We start from the raw sequence: 25,899 nt of genomic DNA on the forward strand, positions 1-25,899 counted from the left end.
TTAGTAGAGACGGGGTTTCACCACGTTGACCAGGATGGCCTCAATATCTTGACCTCGTGATCCACCCGCCTCGGCCTCCCAAAGTGCTGGGATTACAGGCGTGAGCCACCGCGCCCAGCCTTACATAGGATTCTAATGATATTTATTATTATTTTATTTTGAAATCAATAGTAGAGAACAGCTATAAGAAGGGACAGAAGGCTGCTATAGTAAGGCATTATGGAATCACTGAGAAATGACCTTATTAATACAAAAAATGGAAAGAACAAGCTACTAAGATCAAAAGCAAGAATAAAAACTAAAATGCAGAGAGGGGCTTGGTACTTTTTAGAATAAAGTATGTCCTTGGCAGTAGGAATCTTGAAGGCAAGTTATATTGCAATATTATTTTGATAACAAGGAAAATATTAAATGAGTATACCATATTTTAAAATACATCTTCATGTAGATTGATTATTATAAAGTTTTGGTGCTTAAAACTCTGAACTCTGAATTTTCACCTTTATGAAGCTCCAGTTTATCCAGAATAACTGAGGATCCATAATGACTTCAGGATTTCAGCTCCTGAAGTTTTAAAACATTAATAATCTGCAGAATATTAATGTTAAGAAAGTTAAGCTACATGGGAAAAGAAAGGAGTAATGCTACTAGCATTTTTTTAAGACCTGTCTTTCACTAGTCTTTTTTTTTCCCCCTAGTGTCTTCTTTATTAGCTCAAATCAAAAAGACACAAGGCAGCTCATTGGTTTTAGAGTTTATTTATGCTTGTGGCAAATTATGTTGAATTTAAGCTCTGTCTTCCACCAAAACAGTTACCTTTTGTCCTTGGGAAAGTTATGAACTAAACAAGTAGTGAGCTTTGGTAGGCCTTAGGAGATTAAAACTTGTGTAGTATGATTTTTACAAATTTACAGTTGACCCTTGAACACCATTGAGGGTTAGGAGTGCCAGCCTCTTCTAAAGTAAGCTAGAGAAACAAGAAAAGGATGGCCTGGTATGGTGGCCGACACCTGTAATCTCTGCAACTTGGGAGGATGAGGTGGGCAGATCACTTGAGCTTAGGAGTTGTAGGGAGACCTGGGTAAGATGGCGAAACTCTGTCTCTACCAAAAAAAAAATTAGTGGGGAGTGATAGTGTGAGCCCAGAGTCCCAGCTACCTGGTGGTGGGGGTGGGGGCAGTAGCTGAGGCAGAAGCATTAGGAGGTCGAGGCTGCATTGAGCTGTGATCACACCACTGCTCTCCAGCCTGGGTGATAGAGTGAGACCCTCTCTCAAAACAAAAAATAAAAAAGTAAAGAAAATCACAAGAGAAAATATTTTTAGCATTCACTAAGTATAAGTGGATCATCGTGAAGTTCTTCATCTTTGTCTTCACATTGAGTAGGCTGAGAAAGTGGAAGGGTTGGTCTTGCTGTCTCAAAGTGGCAGAGATGGAGGAGGTAGAAGGTGAGGCAAACACACTCAGTGTAACTTATATTGAAAATAATTATTATATAAGTGGACCCAGTGTAGTTCAAAGCCTTGTTCAGTGGTCAGCCAATTGTTTTTTACTCTGCGGGAAGCTTTATGGCTCTAATTCCAGTTCAGAAAGTGCTGAGCACATGGAGATAACTTAATTTGGCCTTTATTTTTCTGCTTAACTATACATCTGAAAATATTGTGAACCTTTTCGTACTTGGACCTGTTGGTTTGTAGTCAGTTTTGGGATTTTCCTCCCTCTTCTAAAATACAGTTCAGCAGAATATTTGACAGGTTCATAAATAAACATTTATACTGCCATTTCAAGAACATTATTTTGGGCTGGGTGTTGTAGTGGTTTATGCCTGTAATCCTAGCACTTTGGGAGGTGGTGGAGGGAGGGTTGCTTGAGGCCAGGAATTCAAGACTAGCCTCGGCAATGTAGCAAGACCCTGTCTTTAAAATTAAAAAAGAAAACTATTTTGGTAATGCTTTTAAGTGTTGTTAGATACTTTAAAGTTAAAACCCAGGTACATGAAGTTTTTTTGTAAAATGATATGGTTTCTTTCTTTTTTTTTTTGATACATACTATATATATTTCAAATTTTTGACTTTGTTTTATATTGATAGGAAGACAAATTGTTGGGTAAAATTAATTGTGGTTGATAGTTAAAATAACATATGCTCTCATGACCTTTGAAAGTAACCATGAGTCGGATTGCTCATATTGATCATTTATTGTGTCATTTTACAAAATTATTTTTAAGTTACCGGTTATTAGTGCTATTTTTGTGGCATCATATAAAGGTATAGGCTTTATCATAATTATTTTGCTTTTTAATGTGTGTAGCCCAAAGCAGTGTCAACACCAGCACCAGCTACAACTCAGCAGTCAGCTCCCGCCAGCACTACAGCAGTTACTTCCTCCACGGTAACAACTGTGGCTCAGGCTCCAACCCCTGCCCCTGCTTTGGCGCCCACTTCCACACCATCATCCGTCACTCCAGCATCAGCGACAGCATCTCCTGAACCTGCACCTGCTAGTGCAACTAAACAAGAGAAACCTGCAGAAAAGCCAGCAGAGACACCAGTGGCTAGTAGCCCAACATCAACTGACAGGTGGGAACTGTATTCTAGGAAATTCTGTCTCAGAATCTGTGTTTACAGGAACTTTCATGCATTTATTTTGATTATTGTTTTGCTAAAACTGACTATACCACGTTAAGCTTTTTTGAACATTTAACTAAAACCTATGCTGTGTCTATTTTGATTGTTTACTAAGGAGAATATAAGTACAGATTTTCATAATCCAGACTTCTGTACTCTGTTGATTTGGGCAGGGTGGGAGACAGTGGGAAGGAGAAAGCAGGTGAGAGTCATTTGTTTCAAGTAGAAACGTTAGGAAATACAAATAACCAACAAGAATAAGGATTATAATATGACATTGCCACCCTGATCATCATTTGTAGTTGATCTGTATTATGGTCATTGTCTTATATGTCATAAGCATCCTTCCATGTCAGTAAATCTTCAGTTGTTAAATAGCATTGTGTTTGGTTCTGACATTTGTTAGCTCTTGTAATCTGAACCTGTGGATTGTTTCAGTTTTTCACTGTTGTATCTGTATCTTTGTGAGCTTGAGTAGAAATTCATGCAAGCTTCTGCCTGTGTAGATCTTTAGGGGAAAAAAAGGAAAAGAGTGTTGGGATATTTGAGGAGCAAGAAGTAATTTCTTGTGAGAAGTTGATAGCAGAAACACCTCAACTAAGTTACTATTTAGACAGTTAGGATTATTGAGCAGTTTAAGACAAGATATCCCCCCCACCCCCCATCCCCCACCCCCAGGTGATCAGGTAAAATGACCAGAGCAGATGCTTAAGTCAGAGTTCTGTTGGTTGGAAATCATACAGCACAATTCCTTGACCTAAGATCATGAGTTATGTTATGGCCAGCCTTCACTGGCACTCTGCAGCTGTTTGTATTTTGTGACTTAGTGCAACTCAGGACCTCAGAGGCAGTAGTAATGATCTTTGGAGTCAGAATCAGACACGATGGAAAACTATGCAATGACTGGAAGGATTTACAGACATGGAAAGGGGTTATGATATATATGACAGTGATCAGAAATACAAGTTGTGATCCTTCATTTTAGTATTCTGCCTTTGAGTGTGGTTTCTGTGTCTGACTTAGTCAACCATGTTTGGAGGAGTCCGAGCCACCTGGTTCATTGTTCACCTGGTGGTCTCTTTCTAAGTAATTGATTCCCTGAGAAAAATCATGGGTTTAGGCAATTAAATATTTGCCCTGTTACTTGCCTAGAACACTGCTTTAAGCATTCTGTGACACCATTGCCTAACTTGATTCATCTTTCCCAGGTACAGCTATACATGCATTCAACCATCTTGTCCTAGTGGATACCTAGAGTCAGGTTAAAATATTACATCAAAGTTTGGTTGATCAGGTCTGTGTATGAGAGGGAACTTATAAATTTAACCAATTGGTTCACCAATGGCTACTAGCAATATTTGGTTCACCAAAGCACATAAATATTGTGAACTTAATATGTCAGTATAGTACATCTTATTCTCTTTATATATATATATTTTTTTTATTGCATCTTATTCTCTTAATTGTTTTAAGTTCCTTTTTAAAAAAAGCTTACAGTGTGAGAATTTTAAAGTTGAATACATTTTAATGTGCAAATGACATCAATGTAAATTTGTTTGTTCGTTATCTCTACTTTTATTTTCTTCCTGGAGTTGCAGTTTTACTTACCTGTTCTAAAAACACCCAGGATTATCTTTTCAGACCTACAGAAGTTGCATGAGTAAGTTGATGGTCAGCGATCCAGGAAAGCAGACACTGCAGTTACTTACTTAGTTGGACTTTACACCAACTGTTTATTCTTATTTCTCAAAATTTTTCTTCAGAGAAAGATAACGCAGGGAGAGAGAAATGAGAGAAACTCAGAAAACAAGCTGCTTAAATGTTCCTTTATCCTTGCTGGAAAATATCTGGTATCCTGTGGAGCATAAAACCTAGTGAATAATTATCAGGAGAAAAGCTGATAGGAGTTTGCGGAGTATCAGGAAGTCTGTTTATGGCCATTGACTGGACATTTTGTTATTGCGGATTTGTTTCTTTAGGTCAATTTTGTTCTTTTAAAAACTATTACAGTGCAAATTCCACTTGATATCTACCTGAGAGAACCTGCACGTGTGCACATGACTGTATTGTTTGTAGTGAAGGACAAATTGGAATCCTAAATTGACCTGTGGTTTATTTGTAGTGGAGAACAGGACTCTCAAAGTGTAGAAGTCAATAGGCCACAGCAGCATCACTGAAAGTGTGTTTGACATGAATTCTCGGACCACTCTGGACTTTTAAATCAGGATTATCTAGGAGTGGATTCCAGAAATCAACAAGCCCTCCTGGTGAATTCTTGGGATTCTTGGACTTTGTAAAATTTGAGAAGCCTTACTACCTGATACTGCAAGGTAGTTAAAATATGTACTGTATAAGCATATTAAATAAGTGTGTTTTTGAGGCTTTGTTATTGAGTGAAGAGAAAAAAGCAGGTTGCAAAGGAGTATAGGCAATAACCATAAACCAGACAAAACCTATAAACAATACTGTACATTTTCTGTAGGTATACATGTTAATGTGTAGAAAAAAAGTAGGCGGGGGTTGACACATAACTGATGAGTGGTTTCCTCTGTGTCTGGAGATGGGAGAAGCAGTGAGACAGAATTAAGATTAAAGAATAGTGGTTAAAGTATATGTACACGCAGTCTTATCTGTGGTGTTTAAAGAGAGCTTTTTAAAAACAATGTGTGATAATAGTGTAGAATATTCTGAGGGAGATGAGTCTTAATGGATTTTAAAATGTATTACACAGTAATGATTAAAACAGCTTAGAATGGCTCATATTAGAAATATTGTTCAGGGAAATCAACAGTAGCTTGGAAATAGACCCAAAAAGATACAGGAACTTAATATAAAATAAAGATACAATTTCAGAACAATGTTGGGAAAATGCTGAGATCTCACCATCTGGAATGAAATAAAGAATCACTCCTCGTACTATACACTTGCAAAAATAAATTATAGATGGATATGAATTTAATGTAAAAGCAAAGCTTTAAACTTAATGGAGAACAAGGGAAAAAAAGAATAATCTTTACTTTGAGAAGTTATTCCTAAGCAAGACAACCAAAAAAAAATTGTAACAGGAAAGTCTGATAAATTTGATTATAGAAAGAATTTCAGTGTAGGAAACCAGACTACATGTGCCTTGATAAGAGCTTGATTTGATCTTTTAAATGAAATACTGTGCATCTGTGGGAAGAAATTGAAGTAGATTTGATTGTGCAGACACGAATAATTGTTAAGTTAAAAAAAAAGAGCTAAAAAAAAAACAAGACACAGGTTGTTATTCTTTTAAATAGAAACTGGTGTCATAGTTGTCTCTGGTTTAGGGTTAGAAAAACTTAGTTTTTATATAGTGTGCTTTTTGAAATTTTATTTTATTCATATTAGTTTTACTGTACATTTAATGAAGAACTCAAAAATTATACCAAAGTATTGATCATAATATTCCTATTGAGTGTTGCGATGCCAAGCACTTTGCTAAGCACCGTGCTAGCATAGCCCTACCCACAACACTTTGGAGTACATGATGCTATCGTTGACATTGTACTGATGAAGAAACTGAGGCTTAGAAAGGTTAAGTAATTTATGAATCCAAACTTGGATTTTCTACCCTTACTATTAGTACCAAGGGCTTTCTCAGAATTGAAATATAATGTGTGTGTTCTTTTTAACTGAGACACAGGTCTAAGTGTGTATTTTAACTTAAACTTCTAACTACTACCTTTACCACTGTTGTAAACTTCAGTTTATTTTTCTTTGGCCTGTTTTTCATGGTCTTTCATAATTTCTGTCTTCTCTTGCAGACTTCTCTGTAGTTCCCCAAGAGAAATGTAATCTTTTTGAACTGGTTTCTGTTAGATTTAAACTTGGATTTTTTAGCCCATATCTACCATTTTTGCATATGCTATATATTTCCTTATTTGAATGCCGTCTTTCAGTTTCCTCATTTAGAACTTAACGTATAAGACCTCATTATTTGAAAACTTCTAGCCTAATTTATTTTCTCCATGTGCTGTTTTATTATATACTGCTTTTGATATTTCTTCTGGTGTAAGATAATTTATAAATTATTTAACTTCTCATGTAAATTATTTCAGGTAAATAATTGTGCATTATCTTTTTTGTATTCAATAGATAGCTATCTGTTAGGATATTATTTTATATCTTTGGATATTTTAAATGATGGATTCTCAGAATAGAAGGAGTACCAAGATTGAAAATTTTTCCCAAACCACAAATGTTGTTGATAAAGCTTTTGGGTTTAATCTAGAAGGGACAGTTTAAGTACTATAGTCAGACTTTTATATTTAATTAAAATCAAAGAATCTCTTTCAAAATTGGATAGTTACTAAACTCATGTAAATTAAATTTTATATACTTTTTTAAATGTGATTTTTCTAAAATCCTTTTATAGTACATCAGGAGACTCTTCTCGGTCAAACCTTTTTGAAGATGCAACAAGTGCACTTGGTAAGTATCTACTTTTCCTTATAAACCTATGAAGAGATCAGAGGTTTCACTTTTCTAGAGCATGATAAAGTAAGTGTTAATAATTTTTATGGTTATTTATAATCAAGCTGAAAAATTATTGATTTAGGTAATTAATAATGTTACTAAAGACTTAATATGTATTGAGTTCTTTAAAACTTGTTCTGAGTTGAGCATACTACATTAAAGCAAATAAATTTCTATTTTCCGGATGTCAATTTTAGATGTGATCCTAACATAGTTTCTGTGTATGAGTTTATTACAAAGGGTCTTTTTCTAGATCTGCCTCACATTTCATGTGTATTCACCTTCAGACTTGATTCCAACTTAATGGCACTATACATTCCCATCTACATCTTGTTGCTTGCATTGGCTTGTGGCAAAAATGCCTTTTTATCCCTACTTTTAGTTTTACCTGCTGAATAATGCCTTTCCATGTCCCATCATCCCAATCTGTTAAAATGAAGCAGCTTTTTTTTTTTTCCTGTTGTGGCATCTCTGATACAGTTCTTGCTAACAACCGTTTATTGGCTCACAACTTCATTCCTACTCTTTGGTACTCTTAAATGGCAGGGAAGGAGAAAGCGAGAAATAGGTAGAAACAGAAGCTTTGATTGCAGTACAGGCTTCTGGATTCCTGCTTAGCTTCTATAGTAGCAGGGTTCCAGCAACAGTAGTGCCTCTGACCTAATTGGGCTGCAACTCCGGGATGCCCTCATTGCTGTGGAAAACGGTACATACACGTAGTGGCAAAACAGTAGTTTAATCAATCTAAGATCGCCTAGGTGTGCCAACCCCAGATTTTCATCTTTGAGGAACAGTGTCTTAGAACTACTCTGCCAGCAAATACTGTATGAGTTAGTCCCCAGCCAGGAAAACAGAAATGACTCTATTTCAAACAGGGAAAGGATTAATCTTAGGAAATGGTTAGGAGTTGGAAAGGCTGGAGAATAGGATTACCCAGAGATCAGTAAACTGTCTGTGGCCTCTGGGCTGGAGCCAGCTGGCACTTGCCCCTGATGGTGCTGTAGGCTCTGGCTGTGGTCACTGTTACTGCAGCTGGAATGCATTGATGCTCCTGAGTGGGAGCCTGGGAGGCCATGGCTATAGCTGTTGTTGCTATACTTAAGCCACTGTGACGATGTCTTCCCATTCTCAACTTAATGGTCTCGGGATCCCTCTACGTTTTCATTTTTAATTTACCCGAGTCTCTACGTTGATTCCCTGCTTATCTTATTTTTTTCTGATTTCTTGCTGCACAAATTAACCCTGCTTCTGTAAACTTTTCTTCTTTGCCTTCTGTGACACCACTCTTTTCCTGATGCATAGGTCAGGCTCTTCCTTCTCAGGCTTTCTAGTTAATTCATTTTATTTTACCTGACCATTAAGTGTATGAGTTTTCTATGATTCCATTCTAGGCCATAGTTCAAAGTTTAAACTGTGGGAATGGCCAATACTATCCGTATACTATATGGATTTCCCAAAGTATAGCAGTACAGATCTCCCTCTGAACTCCCACACTCGTGTCTTAACATTGTCAACTGGAAAACTTAGAAACTCCATGACCTTAGATTCCAAACTGACTCATTTTTTATTTCCCCATCTGATTCTTTTCTTTTGTTCCCTTCTTACTTGCACCACCATTCATTCATTCACCTCTGCCTCTTTTGGCCCTGTGAATCTGTTTCTTCCATCCCCCTCCCAACCCCCATATGCTTATATTATTTTGGTCTACCTCTTTCTTACCAGATTGGATTTTCTGCAAGGTGAATCTAATGGGGTCTTTGTTAATTCCTTTAATAGGTCCTCGTGACCTAGAAGATAAGTCCAAAGCTTATTATTTTTAATTTTTTAATTTTATATATATTTAGGAGTACAAGTATGGATTTCTTGCATGCATATATTATGTAGTGGTGAAGTTTGGGCTTTTGGTGTAGCCATCACCTGAATAATGAAGTGTATCAAACAGGTAATTTTTGACCCACACTCCACTTACCTTTTGGAGTTTCCAGTGTCTGTTATTCCACTCTACATGATGTGTGCCTATTCTTCAGCTCCCACTTGTAAGTGAGGGCATGTGGTATTTGACTGCTCTGAGTTACTTCATTTAGGATAGTGGCCTCCACAGCTCTATCCATGTTGCTGAAAAAAAAGACATTTATTTTTTTATGGCTGAGTACTATTACACACACACATACTCTCCACATTTTATCCCCTCCTCTGTTGATGATTCCATATCTTTATTATTGTGAATAATGCTGTGATAAACATACAAGTACAGGTGTCTTTTTGATAAAATGATTTAGTTCCCTTTGGGTGTATATACATGGTAGTAGGATTTCTGGACTAAATGATAATTCTGTTTTTAAGTTGTTGGAGAAATCTCCATACTGTTTTCCTTGAAGGATATACTAATTGACATTCCCACCAGCAGTGTATAAGCGTTGTTTTCTCCTCATCCTTGCCAACATCTGTTTTTTGACTTTTTAATAATAGCCATTCTTACTGTTAGAAGATGGGGCATCTCATGGTTTTAATTTGCGTTTCTCTGAGGATTAGTGATGTTGAGCATTTTTTCATGTTTGTTGGCCACTTGTATGTCTTCTTTTGAAAAATGTCCATGCTTTTTGCCCACTTTTTAATGGGGCTATTTGTTTTTTTCTTGATGTTTAAGTTCTTGTAGATTCTGGATAATAGCACTTTGTTAGATGGCCTAAGCCAATGTCCAGAAGAGTTTTTCTAGGTTTTTTGCAGTTTCAGGTCTTACTATTTAGGCTTTAATCTGTTTTGAGTTAACTTTTGTGTTTGGTAAGAGGTCTGGATCTAGTTTCATTCTTCTAAATATGGCTGTCCAGTTTCCCAGCACCATTTGTTGAGTAGGGTGTCCTTTCCCTGGTGTATGTTTTTGTTGACTTTGTTGAAGATCAGTTTGGTTGTAGGTGTATGCAGCTTTATTTCTGGGCTCTCTGTTCTGTTCCACTGATTTATGTGTCTGTTTTTATTAGAAGTACCGTGCTGTTTTGGTTATAATAGCCTGGTAATATAATTTGAATCAGGTAATATGTTCAAAGCTTATTCTGAATAACATATATAAGGTTCTTCATCGCCACATCTTTTGCCTCATTAACTCTATTTCTTGTCCAGTCTCTCTAGTTTTTTTTGTTTGTTTGTTTTTTTGTTTTTGTTTTGAGATGGAGTCTCACTCTGTCACCCAGGCTGGAGTGCAGTGGTACAATCTTGGCTCACTGCAACTTCAGCCTCCTGAGTTAAACTAGGATTACAGGTGCCCACTACCACACCCAGCTAATTTTTGTATATTTAGTAGAAATGAGGTTTTACCATGTTGGCCAGGCTGTCTCGAACTCCTGTTCTTAGATGATCCGCCTGCCTTGGCCTCCCAGAGTGCTCAGATTACAGGCATGAGCCCTGTACCCAGTGTCTCTAGTTCTTTTTACAGTCAATTGTCTTCAGAATTTTAAGATCTAAAACATACCAAGCTGCTTATGGATATTTTTGAGATTTTATAATTTAACTCAGAAACATTATTTTAGGAGTCATAGTGTACTGATTAGGTGTAGAGGCTCTCGGTCTGTGTTTGTATCTCTGCACCATGAATTAATATATTATTTTACCAAATTATTAATCTCTCCAAGCTGCAGCCTCGTATTTTAAAGGAGTTGAAATTAAACTTTTTTTATGAAGTAGTGAGAGAGAACTAAATGAGGAACATCATGTCAAAATAGTGCAGTTCTTATTTTCTGTAGCTCTTAATTTTGTTTGTATTGATACTGATTTCTGTATCTGGAAACTAGGTTACTGAAAGTATATTGCTTCTAGAGTTGCTTTGTGCTCGAACTATATCAATAGATATGAAAATAAAAAATATTAAAAACTATTTTATGGTATGGGAAAGGAAAGTTATTATTATTTTAAGCAATGTATCAAATCCTTAATCTGTTCATGGTACTTGGGGGTTTTTTAGCTATTAAACACCTTTATTTTTGAAAATTCTGCAGAAAAAAATATTCAACGGATAATGTGTGTCTGCTGTGTATCAGCGAAACATGCAGAATGACATGGTTTCCTATACGGTCAAATCTTGATTTAGTTGATGCAAGAAAAAAAGAAACAGTAAAAAAAAAAAAGATAAATGATATTAAAAGCATAAGGGGCTTCCCCAAAGAAAAAACAGAAGGCTATGTCGGATGGCTAGGCAATACCTTTTAAATATAGAACTGAAACATGTTGAATGAACTGGCCATCCCAGACTGCCGGTGTTGTGTAAAGGCCCTGGGGCAGGAAAAGGTGTGGCCTGGTGAAATGACCCCAGGAAGATGACTATGGTGGATGGAGGATTGATGAGGGCTTGGGAGTCAGAAATGAGATGAGGGGACTTTTTGTGTGTGTGTGTTTTCATTGACTTTTACACTGGCTGAAGAATAGATTGTAGATACAGAGGCAAGAGTTGGAAACAGGGTGTAATCCCATCCAGAGACTGATGTGGGCCTGTTGTCTTCAGTGATGACAGTAGAGAATGAAGAGATGGGTTTGGGGTGTAATTTAGAGATAGAACCTACCAGGTGTGCTGGTAAATCAGATGTGGAAGGAAGAGGAAAAGGAACTCTGAAATCACCAGGGTTTCTGTTCAAGCACTTAAGTGAATAGAGGTGCCTTTTGTTTAAAGAGAGCAGAGAAATAATGGCGGAACACATCTGAGAGGGAAATTGGAATTGCAATGAGGAATGAAAAGGGACACATGTTCATAGCTATGGCTGTGATGGGAAGACAGCAGATGATTCCTGAAAGAGGAATTAGGATGAAGTCAAAGGAGGGAGGTGTGGTTTTTTTTTTGTTTTACGGTGAAATCTAGGACGTAGTTAACTACTGACCCAGGGTAATCACATAGAGCGGGGAAGGTATTGGTGGAGAAGAGAGAGGATAACCAAATTCAGTTTTGTGAAGTGACAGTAAAGGTAATGGTCCCTAGAAAGCAAGTGGAAGAAAGGATAGTTTTAAGTGAGGTAAGTTTATGAGAGAAACAACTTTGATTTATTCAGCGTGTTTGTGCTGAGAGGATGATAGGAGTCTGTAAGAAGTGACTTGTTGGAATAGTAGCATTTAGGGCATTTTGCCAGCTTCTGTATAGTGTATAGGATTTTAACATTCTAGCTCCTAACCACTCTTTCCCCACTGTTTTGGTTATATAAGGTGTCAAAGGGAAACAACTTGTCGCATCAGAGTTGATTGTTGAAATGCTGTCCCTTCACCAGCCTGTTTTCAGAAATCAGTGTCTCTTCTTACCAGTTGCCTTCACTGATCTGCTAATTCTCCCTTACCTTTGTACCTCATTTTCTATTGTACTATGAAACATATTATATATATGAGTCTCCTGTTGCTACTGTAGTAAGTTACCACAAACTTAGTGGTGTGAAACAACACAGATTAACTGTCTTCTAGTACTGTAGAAGTCTGATACAGGGCTCACTGTGCTAAAATCAGGGTCAGCATTCCTTTCTGGAGACTCTAGGGAGGAATTTTTTTCCTGATCCGGTCCAGCTTCTAGAGACTGTTCACATACCTTGGCTTGTGGCTACTTTCTTCATCTTCAAAGGCAACAGCATAGCAGAGACTGGACTTTTCTCCATTCTCATCCTGCTTTTGTCTTCTCCTCACACCTGTTTCTCTGACCCTCTCTTCTGCCACCTTCTACTACTCTTAAGGATTCTTGACATTATGTTGGACCCACCTGGATAATCCAGAATGAGGTCTCTATCTTAAAGTCAGCTGATAAGCAACCTTAATTTTATCTATAACCTCAATTCCTTTTGCCATGTAACTAACTTACAGGTTCCAGTGATCAAACCAGGGGCATCTTTGGGGAACCATTACCTAATAAATATATGTTGTAATTTATACTGTTACTCATCTTTGTATTCCTAGCACAGCAGTGCCTGAAATGTTGTATACATGAATCAAGAAATGTATAGAGAATGCTTATTTATTAAATGTTCCTTTTCTTTCTTGTCTACCCTCCCTTTTTAGTGACGGGTCAGTCTTATGAGAATATGGTCACTGAGATCATGTCAATGGGCTATGAACGAGAGCAAGTAATTGCAGCCCTGAGAGCCAGTTTCAACAACCCTGACAGAGCAGTGGAGTATCTTTTAATGGTAAGAAACATGTTTGACTTTTCTCCATTCTAGTTGTTTAAGATCAAAGTCAAAGAAACAGATTTTAAAGGACCAGTTAACCAATCACTGATAGATGATATGCATTATAGTTTTATTTTTCCTATTGTGTTAGTATTTTGTGTTAATAAAATGCAACCTTTTCTAAAAGATTCTGATTGGGTTTTAGTTAGAAACAACATGGCTAAATGAGTTGTAAGACTGGCTGTCCAGTTGGGGTATAGCACCTTGTACCCCAGTTAATGTCATCCTCAAAGGATGTGTTGGGGGTAAGGGGCAAATTTTTAATCTAGTGGTCCAACATTGTAGTAGCTTTTTAGGTACCACAATGCATGAATTATTCAGAGCAGAAATTTCAAGCTTGAAAGCCCAGGCCAAATTCTTTTGCTCATACTGTGTATATTTCTGTGATAAATTGCCAACTTTTTAAAAACTGGGAAATTTCACATAGAAGTACAGATTTCTGATTTATCTGGACAACTTTGATTTCAGATTTTTGCAAGAGATTTAGGAAAATATTTTAGATTGTGGACTCTAATTCATTATCCTCTGATTCACTCTGTTACCAATATAATATCATGCATTTAATGAATGATGTTACTTACCTGGTTCCATTGGCATTTGAATTTGTTTTTATAGTCAGGAGTTGAGGGACTTTTTGAATAAGGTCATCTTTTTTTTACTGGTAATGAAAGTTTTTGAGAAATAGAGTATTGTGGACATTGACTGAAACCCTTGGTATGAAGATGAAAGTCTGCTATTTTTACAGATGTAACACAGGCTAAAGTGATTGAAATAACTTTTTTTTTTTTTTTTTTTTTTTTTAAGATGGAGTCTCACTCCGTCACCCAGGCTGGAGTGCAGTGGCGTGATCTCAGCTCACTGCAACCTCCACTTCCTGGGTTTAAACAATTCTCCTGCCTCAGCCTCCCAAGTAGCTGGGACCACGTGCCACCACGCCGGCTAATTTTTTTTATTTTTAGTAGAGACAGGGTTTCACCATGTTAACCAGAATACTTTCGATCTCCTGACCTTGTGATCTGCCCACCTCAGCCTCCCAAAGTGCTGGGATTACAGGCGTGAGCTGCTGTGCCCGGCCTGAATTAACTTTTTAAAAATCTTAGATTTTTATCTTATAATTGTTTTTGGTGTTTTGGAGTATTTTTTCTAAGTCTGAATTGCCCAAATATCATCTTAGAGTTGCATGAGTCTAACTCTTTTGGGAATTATGTCCACAGTTTAACGCATTCCTTTGTGTCTAGTTTATACTTCTGTTAGGAACTCCTTTCAGGTAGCTAGCTAGTTTCAGAAGAGTCCAATATAAGCCTCATAACTGTACTCTGCCTCCACCATTTATTGCCCATGCATTTGCTTGTGAAGTTCTCAAAACGGTTTCCTAGCATATTATTTTATCTTTTTCAATTCACTTTTTCATTGTCGTCTTGAGTAGTGTCTTTAAATGGTGGCAGTTTATCCAGTTTGTGTAGAATTAATAATTGTTGTGAATTTATTTGGCGAGGAGTACATAGCCTAAACAGATTGTATAAAAGTATTAGTTTTTTGGAGTGGCTTTCATTTACATCTGATTTTTAGAATTCTGCATAAGTTCAACAGTATCAGTTATTTTGATCTAATGGACATGGAGTTTTGAGGTATAAAATAAAGAAATCAATGTCACCAAAGTTGCCAAATGCTAAAACTGCTGTATAGCATCAAATGCAAATAAACAGATGAGACATGAGTTCATCAAACAATTTATAACAAATATTTTTTATATATTTGCTGTTTGTTTCATAGACGGGGGTGGGGAGCTGCCTTTAACTGTTAATAGTTAACAGGTAAATTGAATGGATGGAAGGAAGAAATGTTGATCCCTTATCTAATAAGAGGCGTTGTAATGTGTGAGAATAGAGGTAGATATATAGCAATGAAGATTAACTTTTTAGTTTAATAAATTAAACAGAATGTGATGGATGCTCTGGACCCTAAATTTATGTGTAGTTTGTTGCCACTTAAATAACTGCCCATTGAAGTTAAGGGTTTGAATTGGTGAACTCACTCAGAAACATTTGTTTTGATGCCTGGAGTGGCATCTAATGCATGCAGCCATATTCCTGCTCTTCCTCCTTTATATGTTGTTGCTTTTGGCTTCTGGCTTATTAGGAAATGGAAGCATTTATCATCTTACTCAATTTTAATACTTAGTTCTCCTCTTTTCAGAATCTATAAGAACGTGATAAAGACTTTTTAAAAATTTTAAATGACAAGTCTGTCAAATCATGTGCATCAAAATAGGGTGTCCTAAAAGATTTTAGTGCATGCAGTTTTAAGCTCCAACAACTTTAGAAGATAAATACTACACACTTGCAGGAGGATCTCCTCTACTGATCCATGGTACTGACAAACTGTCACTCAGAAGGTATATCATAAATTTGAGATACTTTTGAGTAAAGTGTTTCTTTGAGAAAGTGTCACTCAGAAAGTAACTGATAAAAAATTAATTTTTCGGCCGGGTGCAGTGGCTCACGCCTGTAATCCCAGCACTTTGGGAGGCCGAGGCGGGTGGATCACAAGGTCAAGAGATAGAGACCATCCTGGTCAACATGGTGAAACACCGTCTCTACTAAAGACACAAAAAATTAGCTGGGCATGGTGGCGCGTGCCTGTAATCCCAGCTACTCAGGAGGCTGAGGCAGGAGAATTGCCTGAACCCAGGAGGCAGAGGTTGCGGTGAGCTGAGATCGCGCCATTGCACTCCAGCCTGGGTAACGAGCGAAACTCCGTCTCAAAAAAAAAAATAATAATTAATTTTTCAAAAACCACAAAATTGATTTAAAATAAATTGAAACCATTTAGTTTTCAGAGGTGAAAAATATTTTTTCCCCAGGAGTCATTTTAGAACTGTCAAGACGCCCATCAAAACTTCTTTGTTTGGATTATCTTAAGCTAAGATTGTACACTCAATCCTTTTCATCACTAACAGCTGATGAAGATTTCTAAGAAGTTAAAAAGTCAACTGAAGTAATAATAAGTAGCACTAAAACCTTTGGTTATGTTCTGTTTTAAGAAGGTACATGTATAGATAGTTTTCGAACTAGAATAATTATCTGTGCCTGGTAGGCATCTAATTGGACAACAGAGACTATTTTTCCATCATCATGGAAAGTTCTGTTGGTCAGTACTGCTTTGCATTATTATAGCAATGTGGGTTTTTCTATAATGCAGCCAGGTCGTTTCTAATCTAATTTGAATCCATACAGGTTAATAATCCTTTACTTTTAATTGAAGCAGGCATCTGTTTGATGCTTTTGAAAATCAGATAACATGTTAAATAGACTATAAATCTTTTACTCTATATAATATTGAATTTTGCATGATGGGATATCTTAAAGCTTGGAAATTTTGTTTTAGGGAATCCCTGGAGATAGAGAAAATCAGGCTGTGGTTGACCCCCCTCAAGCAGCTAGTACTGGGGCGCCTCAGTCTTCAGCAGTGGCTGCAGCTGCAGCGACTACAACAGCAACGACTACAACAACAAGTTCTGGAGGTAAATTGGAATCTTTGGATGGAGAGGGAATGACCCTGAATTATTAGTGTAAGATAATTTAATCTGAAATGCTTCAGAAATGAGGTTCATTCCCAGAGCAGTTGTGTAACTAATGTTTGAGAAAGGCCCAAAAGAAACTCTCCCAAGTGGATATAAAAGGTATCCTTGCTGATATTAAACATCAGTGCTGCAATTTTGTCAAAGGGCATATTGTTGTATTTGTTCTAAGGAAGAGATGCTTTCCAGTTTGTATGTCTAATGGCATTCAGAAGGGTTTGCTCACTTTGTCTCTTACTCTCTCCGTAAATGTTACAAAGTGTATGTGATTTCAAAGCCAGCAGGATTTTAGCAGTTATACAGCCAAGGAAATGAAACCTTGAGAGGTTTAAAACCTTGTGTCTGGGAGGAGAAAGCAAAGCTAACATTCAAGTCAAATGTTAATAACCAAAGTCTTCCTTACTCGGGTACTGGCCATACCCACACATTGCTATGGGTCTGACTGTAGAGCAAAGCCTGGAGCCTGCTTAGTAATTATGTAGTGTTCTCCTTCATTTGTTCTTGTGTATATTAATAAAGTAAGCTGTTGATTTTGGAAAAAGCCATTCTTTCATCCATTTCTTAGCTCTGATTATGATAGTCACCTCTGGATGGCAAAAGTCACTAAGTGCTTTGTGTAGTCTCCAGAGGACAGGCCTGTTTGTTGAGATTCAGCATGGTAGTGGAAAGAGATGGCCACAGCTTTGCTTTGGATTTGGGGTCCTATTCCTTTCAGCACTTATTAGGTAACATAGTCTGTAAATCTCATTACCTTCCTCTATAAAGCTAGTATTATATAAGGAAGAACAAAAAACCCATATGATGTGACTATTTTAATTTGAATGATTGTCTTCCTGAATAGGAAATTACAACATACATCTAAAAATTCTCTTTTATTCATTAGTAACCTCAAAAACATACTTTCTTTATGTATAATTTTTGGTTTCCTGTAACAACCAGATAAGTACTGGCACCTTGAAAAAGCCACAAGTTCTGTATTTTATTTTATTTCTTATTTGGCATTATTAACATTTACTATTGTGAATGGATTTTAGACTGAAAAGCTCTAGATATATTAGTACTAGATTACCATACGGCTTATGTTTGAAATTTAATGGTAATAACCAAAGTCTTCCTTAATGTAACTAAGTTTGTATTAAGATTTCTCCTGCTTTGCAAACCTGACCTCAAACTTTAAATATTAAATATCTTTCTCTTCTTTGGTTTAGCATTTCCTAGGAATTCAAGCTCAGATTGTGTTCTTTAAGGGGGTTTGATTGTTTATAAAGTAAGTGAGTTTTTGTTTTTGTTAGTTGTGGCATATATTTTTCTTAAGAACTTTTAAGCAACGGGACCAACTTTTAGTACTTTTCATTTTGATAGAACATGTGCAGGGGGCAAGTTCCTAGTATTATTTTATAATATCGAGTGCCAAGGCCAATTTTAGGAAAGTTTGTTACTGTCAGTGTTCTGCACTCACTTTGCTAATAGGAGTAATTTTTGCTGTACAAGTGCAAGTTGGTACAATTTGAAGATTTCGTTTCCTTCGTTTTATTACATCTGAGAACTCAGATAATTGTTTACTTGATAGTGTTTGCTGTCTTAATGTGTTGTTTAACCACTCTTTGTATGTGTATTTACGACTTTTGTTTAATAATGTTTATGTGTATTTTAGGACATCCCCTTGAATTTTTACGGAATCAGCCTCAGTTTCAACAGATGAGACAAATTATTCAACAGAATCCTTCCCTGCTCCCAGCGTTACTGCAGCAGATAGGTCGAGAGAATCCTCAATTACTTCAGGTGACTAATCAGTGTCAGTTTCACAAGTGGGTTAGAGTGTATCACATTTTTTAAACGTTTGTGAACATCCTTCCCCCTCCCCACCAACTCTGTATTTGAGAATGGTGAATGTGTTATCCCAAGCTACACTCAGTACAATATTGTAATCTAGGCAGGTGTACTAAAAAAAAAAACAGTTGGGATATGGAGGTTGGGTTAATTTAATTTGACCAAATAATAAGTTTGGGAAACATTTTATATTTCCCAGTACATATTAACATGTTAAAGAATTTGGGAAGCTGTTTAACAAAGACACTGCCTAACTTTAAATCACTTTTCACAAGCTTATTACTTAGTTCGTTTTTCTTAGGAACTTTTAAGCAACAGGAATACTTACTCTTAAAAAAAACAGCTTTGAGACTTCTTTGATGCTCAGATCACCAAGTATTTAAATTTTGTACAGCATTTTAGTGCACACTAGTGTGAAAGATAAAAATATATGCAAGTATAAAGAATAAGTTCTATAATTCTACATTAGTTTTGTTTTGTTGATTTTTTTTAAGTGCAGGGGGCTCAGAATACTTAGGAATTTGAATTTCTCCACCGTTTACCCTAAAGTAGTGAATTTCTTTACTAATGTACAAGAAATCACATCCTTCCAAAAACTGAATAATTCAGAATCACTAAAACATTATGTTTGTAAAAGTATAGCTTTTTCTCTAAGTAATATTTAGAATTCCTCTTCCTGCAGATACTTAATGTATTGTTTTTCTCTGTCCTTCACATCACCACAGCAAATTAGCCAACACCAGGAGCATTTTATTCAGATGTTAAATGAACCAGTTCAAGAAGCTGGCGGTCAAGGAGGAGGAGGTGGAGGTGGCAGTGGAGGAATTGCAGAAGCTGGAAGTGGTCATATGAACTATATTCAAGTAACGCCTCAGGAAAAAGAAGCTATAGAAAGGGTGAGTTTACGTAAAACTTTATAACATTGGTTCTTGGCAGGGCACGGTGGCTCCCGCCTGTAATCTCAGCACATCTGGAGACCACGGTGGGCGGATCACCTGAGGTCAGGAGTTCAAGACCAGCTTGGCCAATATGGCAAAACCCCATCTCTAATAAAAATACAAAAATTAGTTGGGCATGGTGGCATGCACCTGTAGTCTCAGCTGCTTGGAAGGCTGAGGCAGGAGAATTGCTTGAACCTAGGAGGCAGAGATTGCAGTGAGCCAAGATTGCACCACTGCTGAGTGAGACTCTGTCTCAAAAAAAAAAAAAAAAATTAGTTCCTTAGTCACACTAGCCCTATTTCAAATGCTCAGAAGTCACATGGGGTTAGTGTCTGCTATTGGATAGAACTGATATAGAACTTTTCCATTCGCTGGAGATAGTTCTAATGGACAGAGCCAAATCGAGCATTGCCTTACAGATAGATTGCAGTAAAGATTGTCTCTTCTTATCCCTGTTCCCTCTTCTTGTCTTTTGTGAAGCCAAAGGGCAAGCAGTAAAGGTATAATTTCACTGATGTGTTAAAATTCAAGAAGAAAAAGTCCTATACACCCACTTCTAGATTTTTCATTTTTACTTATATTTTTATTTACATTAAACATTAGAACTCTGCTCTCCTGATTCCAGTAACCTAACTTTTATTATGTCATGATTAGTCATTCTTTTTCTCCTTCATTTTTACTATAACAGGGAATCATAGGAATTGTAGTACTTGCCCTTCCTTATATTACAAAGTGTTTTGACATGGAAATCAGATAAAGTACATTTTAACTTAGAAAGTCACTGTGGTTTTCTATTACGTTTTGAAATTAGAAAGTGTTAGTTACTCCAATTTTATTGTTTCCCAAGGTATGTTTTGGCTGTTCTGGATCCTTTGTGTTCCTTGCATGAATTTTAACATCAGCTTGTCTGATTCCCGTAAAAGAAAAAAAAAAAAAGCTGCTTGGGATCTTGATAGGGATTGTTTTATTCTGTAGATGAATTTGGGGAGTATTTCCAGATTAATAATAAGGTCTTTCTATAATTTCTTTCCGTAGTGTTCTATAGTTTTCAGTGTAAAAGTTGTGCAATACCGTTAAATGTATTCCTAAGAATTGTTATTCTTTTTGATGCTGTTATAAATGGAATTTTTCTCTTAATTTCGTTTTCAGATTATTCATTGCTAGTTATATAAAAATATAATTTTGTATATTGATCTTTTGTCTTTAAAATCTTCTTGAACTCTTATTTATTCATTAAGTAGTTTGTGTCTGTGTTCATTAGGATTTTCCATATACAAGATCATGTCATCTGCAAATAGAGACAGTTTTACTTCTTTTCCAATATGTATAGCTTTTATTTCTTTTTCTTGTCTAATTGCCCTATCTAGAGAATCCAGTATATTATTAGACTAGCAAGAGCCAATATCCTTGTCTGGTTCTTGATCTTAGGGGAAAGCATTCAGTCTTTCGTCACTAAGTGTGATGTTATCTGTGGGTTTTTTGTGGATGCCCTTTATCAGGTTGAAGAAAGTCTCTTCTGTTCCTAGTTTGTTCAGTGTGTTCATCAAAACAGGTGTTCATCACAACACCTGTTCAGTCCAACAGGTGTTGGATTTTGTCAGATATTTTTACTAAAATGATCATGTGGTTTTTGTCCTTTAATATGCTTTATTACATTGATTGGTTTTTGTATATTGAACCAACCTTGCATTTCTAGGATAAATTTTAGTGGTCACAATGCGTAATCCTTTTTATATGTTGCTGGAATTAGCCTGCTAATATTTTGTTGAGGATTTTTACATCTGTTCATAAGTAATATTGGTCTGTAGTTTTTTTGTGATGTCTTTGTCTGATTTTGGTATCTGGGTAATACTGGCCTCCTACAGTGAGTTGGGAATTATTCTCTTCTGTTATCTGGAAGTATTTATTAAGAATTGGTGTTAATTATTTGAACAGTTGATAGAATTCATCAGAAGTCTGAGCATGGGCTTTGCTTTTTGGGAAGTTTTGTGATTATTGATTCAGTCATTTGTTACTGGTCTGTTCCATTTTTCTATGTCTTTTAGAGTCAATTTTGGTGGTTTTGTCTTGGAATTTGTCTATTTTATCTGAGTTATCCAATTTGTTGGCATACAATTGTATGTATTTCCTTATAATCATTTTATTCTTTTGATAAAGCAGTAATGTCCCTGCATTTATTCCTGATTTTAGTAATTTGAGTCCTAAGATTTTTGTTTTTTTCCCAGTTTAACTAAAGGTTTTTCAATTTCGTTGATTTTTTTTTTTAAATAATAAAAATAACTTTTGGTTTTGTTGTTTAGGTCTCTCCAATTTTTATTTTTTCTCTTGTTCTTCCTTTTTTAGGTTAGGTTTAGTTTGGTTTGTCTTTGTTTAGTTTTAGTTAAAGATTGGATTATAATCTTATCTTTGTTAGCACAGATGTTTAACAGCTATAATGTTCCTTCTGTGTTTATGCTATAGCAGCATCCCATAAGTTTTAGTATGATGTGTTTTTGCTTTCTTTTATCTCAAAATATTTTTTAATTTCCCGTTTAGTTTCTAAGGATTATGTTAAGTTCCACAAGTTTATGAATTTCCCACATTTTCTTCTTTTGCTTTCTGAGTTCATTCCATTATGATCAGAGAACATACTTTGGATACTTTTCAACTTACTGAGGTGCTTAATGGTGTTTCTGAAGAATGTTCTATGTATACTGGAGAAGAATATAATGTAGTTCTTATTAAGTGGTCTATAAATATAGATCTAACTGGTTTATAGTCAAGTCTTCTTAGCTGTTATGTCTGTTATTGAAGGTGGGGATATAAAGATCTCCAACTATTGGTAATTGCCAGTTTCTTCCTTTAATTTCAGTTTTTATGAGTTTTGCAGCTCTGTTATATATGTTGATAATTGTTGTGTCTTCCTGATCCTTTATTATAAAATGTCTTTTGATCTATAGTAACAATTTTTATCTTAAATCTATTTCATCTATGTAGTCATTCCAGCTCATTTTTGGTTACCATTTGCACGGTATATATCTTTTTCTGTCAATTTACTTTCAACCCTTTTGTGTCTTTGAATCTAAACTGTGTTTTGTAGAAGCAGACAGTTGATTGTACCCTGTCTTTTACTTCACCTATCCTAGCTTTAATCTGGATAACTCATTTTTTATTTTCTTCTCCTTTCATAGATCAATAATCTAATACAGTAGTTGTCAACCTTTTTGGCACCAGGAACTAGTTTTGTGGAAGACCATTTTTTCTACCAATAGAGGTGGAGTGGGTGGTGGTTTTGGGATTGAAACTGTTCCACTTCCCATCATCAGACATTCATTAGGTTATCATAGAGAGCACACAACCTAGATCCCTCACATGCGCAGTTTGCAGTAGGGTTCATGCTCCTGTGAGAATCTAATGCCGCTGCTGATCTGACTGGAGACGGGAGTAATGCGGAGCGGCTGTAAATACGATGAAGCTTCACTTGCTTGTCCACTGCTCGCCTCCTGTGCGACCTGGTTCCTAACAGACCAATGGCCAGTGCCGGTCTGCGGGCTGGGGGGTTTGGGAACCCTGATCTAACACAAGGTGATTAAGACAATTGAGGATGGTGACATTTGGCTGAGTTTTTTTTTTGTTTTTGTGTTTTTTTTGAGAAGGAGTTTCGCTTTTGTTACCCAGGCTGGCTGAGTTTTTAAAGGCAGTATCGTCACAAATGATTGTTAGTAGACTGGGAAAATGAAATTAAGTAGCTGGCATCACCATTTAAAATGCTGTAACTGTTAAGCAGATATAAATAGAACACTGTCTTCAAAATGTATCATGTATTACTATTGGTCACCTGTTTTTCTAGTATGGAGTGTTGAATAAAACAAGGAGATTGATGTTTGATCCAAATGAAAGACATGAATTGGCGTTAATAAATAAAGCATTTGCTTTTACTGTACAATAATTAGGTGAGGTGGTTAAACTATACTCCAGGTACTGTCATCCTTATCTTCACTCTTAATATACTAGAAGCCATTTGATTTACATGTTTCTGTAGGGTCATTTATTTTTAAACTATAGCAATTAGCAGCTAATTTTTAATTAGGCCAAAGAGTATTAGCATAGTATCTGTTAAGCTTTAACTAGAAACAAAGATTTTTTTTTTTTTTTTTTTTTTTTTATTACATGATTAGTAAAGGAAAGGGTCTAGATTCCATCTAACCCCTTGGTTTGGGCAGAAAATCCATATTCAGATAGAGATGAATTCATGTAAAATTCTCAAGAGCTTTTTTTGGTTGCAGTATGTTTTTGAGTAATGATCTGGATAAAATTAAATGTGCCATAATTGGTGTGTTGGACTTAACATATTTTTTTCCCTTTTTCTTCCAGTTAAAGGCATTAGGATTTCCCGAAGGACTTGTGATCCAAGCATATTTTGCTTGTGAGAAGAATGAAAATTTGGCTGCCAATTTTCTTCTACAGCAAAACTTTGATGAAGATTGAAAGGGACTTTTTTATATCTCACACTTCACACCAGTGCATTACACTAACTTGTTCACTGGATTGTCTGGGATGAACTTGGGCTCATATCCACAATACTTGGTATAAGGTAGTAGATTGTTGGGGGTGGGGAGGGAGGGCTCTAGGATATAGGGCAGGGATAAATACAGTGCATGTCTGCTTCAGTTAGCAGATGCCGCAACTCCACACAGTGTGTAAAATATTATACAACCAAAAAGCAGCTTTTGCAGGTCTTTATTTCTTCTGTAAAACAGTAGGTAACTTTTCCTAGGTTTCACTCTTTTTAGTGTACTAGATCCAGAAACTTAGTGTAATGCCCTGCTTTATATTTCTTTGACTTAACATTGGTTTCAGAAAGAATCATAGCTACCTAGAATTTACAGTCTCTGTTTCATGGCAACACTGGATAATGGCTTTGTGAAATTTAAAAAATTTTTGTAGCGACTGTAAACAGAAATGCCAAATTATTGATGGTTAATTGTTGCTGCTTCAAAAAATAAGTATAAAATTAATGTTTAAGGAAGCCCATTCTTTCATGTTAAATACTTGGGGTGGGAGGGGAGAAAGGGAACCTTTTCTTAAAATGAAAATAATTACTGCTATTTTAAAATTTCTTGATCATTGAATGTGAGACCCTTCTAACATGATTTGAGAAGCTGTACAAGTATAGGCAGAGTTACTTTCCTGTTTACATTTTTTTTTTGTTTTGTTTTGGGGAAAAATTGGTAGGTGTCTAATTACTGTTTACTTCATTGTTACCTTGCAGTAAAAGTTTTAAAACAACCATTGCATGTTTGCTTTTGATGTATCCCTTTGTGAAATTAGCACTTTTGGGGCCAATGGAGAAATGCAGCATTCACTCTCCGTCTTTTCCCCTTCCCTCAGCAGAAATGTGTTTATCAGCAAGTCGTGAGTCAAACTGCTGCCTTTTAGAAAAATTCACAAAATGCTGATTCAGTTCAAAATTAATGCAAATGTTTCAAAACTGGGTTTCTGTTATTTGTAAATGCGTTTCTTTATTAGATAAGAGTGTATTACCATTAAAATCATTAGTATATTGCTTTCAAAAAGAGATGGTAGACAAAACTATAATCCAGCATCTTTTATTGCATTGGAAAGACTGGCAGAATCTTTTGGAAGGGCTGGGAGAATGTGGCTGGAAAGTACTTTGGAAAATATACAATCAAGATATCTCATGGCATATTAAAAGAAAAATCTTAATAGCAGTGTTGGCTTTTATTTGGATTTTTTCATCTCAGTTTTTTCTTTGCATCTCCTTCATTGGCATTGTTATTTGATCATAAACGGGACAGATGTCTACTTGTTCAGTTTTTCAAATCTGTTTTCCTGAGTATAAATAAGAGTATTTAAAGAAATAATTTGGGTTGTTTTTGTTTTTTGTTTTTTTAAACCATCTGATACTGAGTAAGAAGATGAATTTGTACAGATTTCTCTCTCTATAATTCCTCAATATCTTTGCACAGGTTGGTGATGATTTTTAAGCATCTACATCATGCACTCATAACCTATTATGAAAAGAAATGAAACTGTCTGGGCATGGGGGCTCATGCCTGTAATCCTAGCACTGTAGGAGGTCAAGACGGGCAGATCACTTGAGGCCAGGAGTTCGAGACCAGCCTGACCATCATGGTGAAATGCTATCTAATACTAAAAATACAAAAATGAGTCGGGCATGGTGGCGCCCACCTGTGGTCTCAGCTAGTTGGGAGGCTGAGACATGAAAATTGCTTG

At 36.2% G+C, this 25,899-nt stretch overlaps 1 protein-coding gene across 2 annotated transcripts in view; it reads left to right on the forward strand.

Moving 5' to 3' along the window:
- RAD23B (RAD23 nucleotide excision repair protein B) overlaps positions 1-25,373 on the forward strand; it is a 45,800-nt gene extending 20,427 nt beyond the window's left edge. For both annotated transcript variants that reach the window (XM_035253959.3, XM_035253962.3), the window contains 7 exons: positions 2,310-2,578; positions 7,026-7,081; positions 13,142-13,269; positions 16,699-16,834; positions 18,546-18,673; positions 19,447-19,617; positions 24,016-25,373. In XM_035253959.3, the coding sequence (XP_035109850.2) occupies positions 2,310-2,578; positions 7,026-7,081; positions 13,142-13,269; positions 16,699-16,834; positions 18,546-18,673; positions 19,447-19,617; positions 24,016-24,129 (1,002 nt within the window). In that variant the 3' untranslated portion in view covers positions 24,130-25,373. The remainder of the gene's footprint in view (positions 1-2,309; positions 2,579-7,025; positions 7,082-13,141; positions 13,270-16,698; positions 16,835-18,545; positions 18,674-19,446; positions 19,618-24,015) is intronic.
- Positions 25,374-25,899: the final 526 nt, after the last annotated feature.

Source organism: Callithrix jacchus, chromosome 1, assembly GCF_049354715.1.
Source record: "Callithrix jacchus isolate 240 chromosome 1, calJac240_pri, whole genome shotgun sequence".
NCBI lineage: Eukaryota > Metazoa > Chordata > Mammalia > Primates > Cebidae > Callithrix > Callithrix jacchus.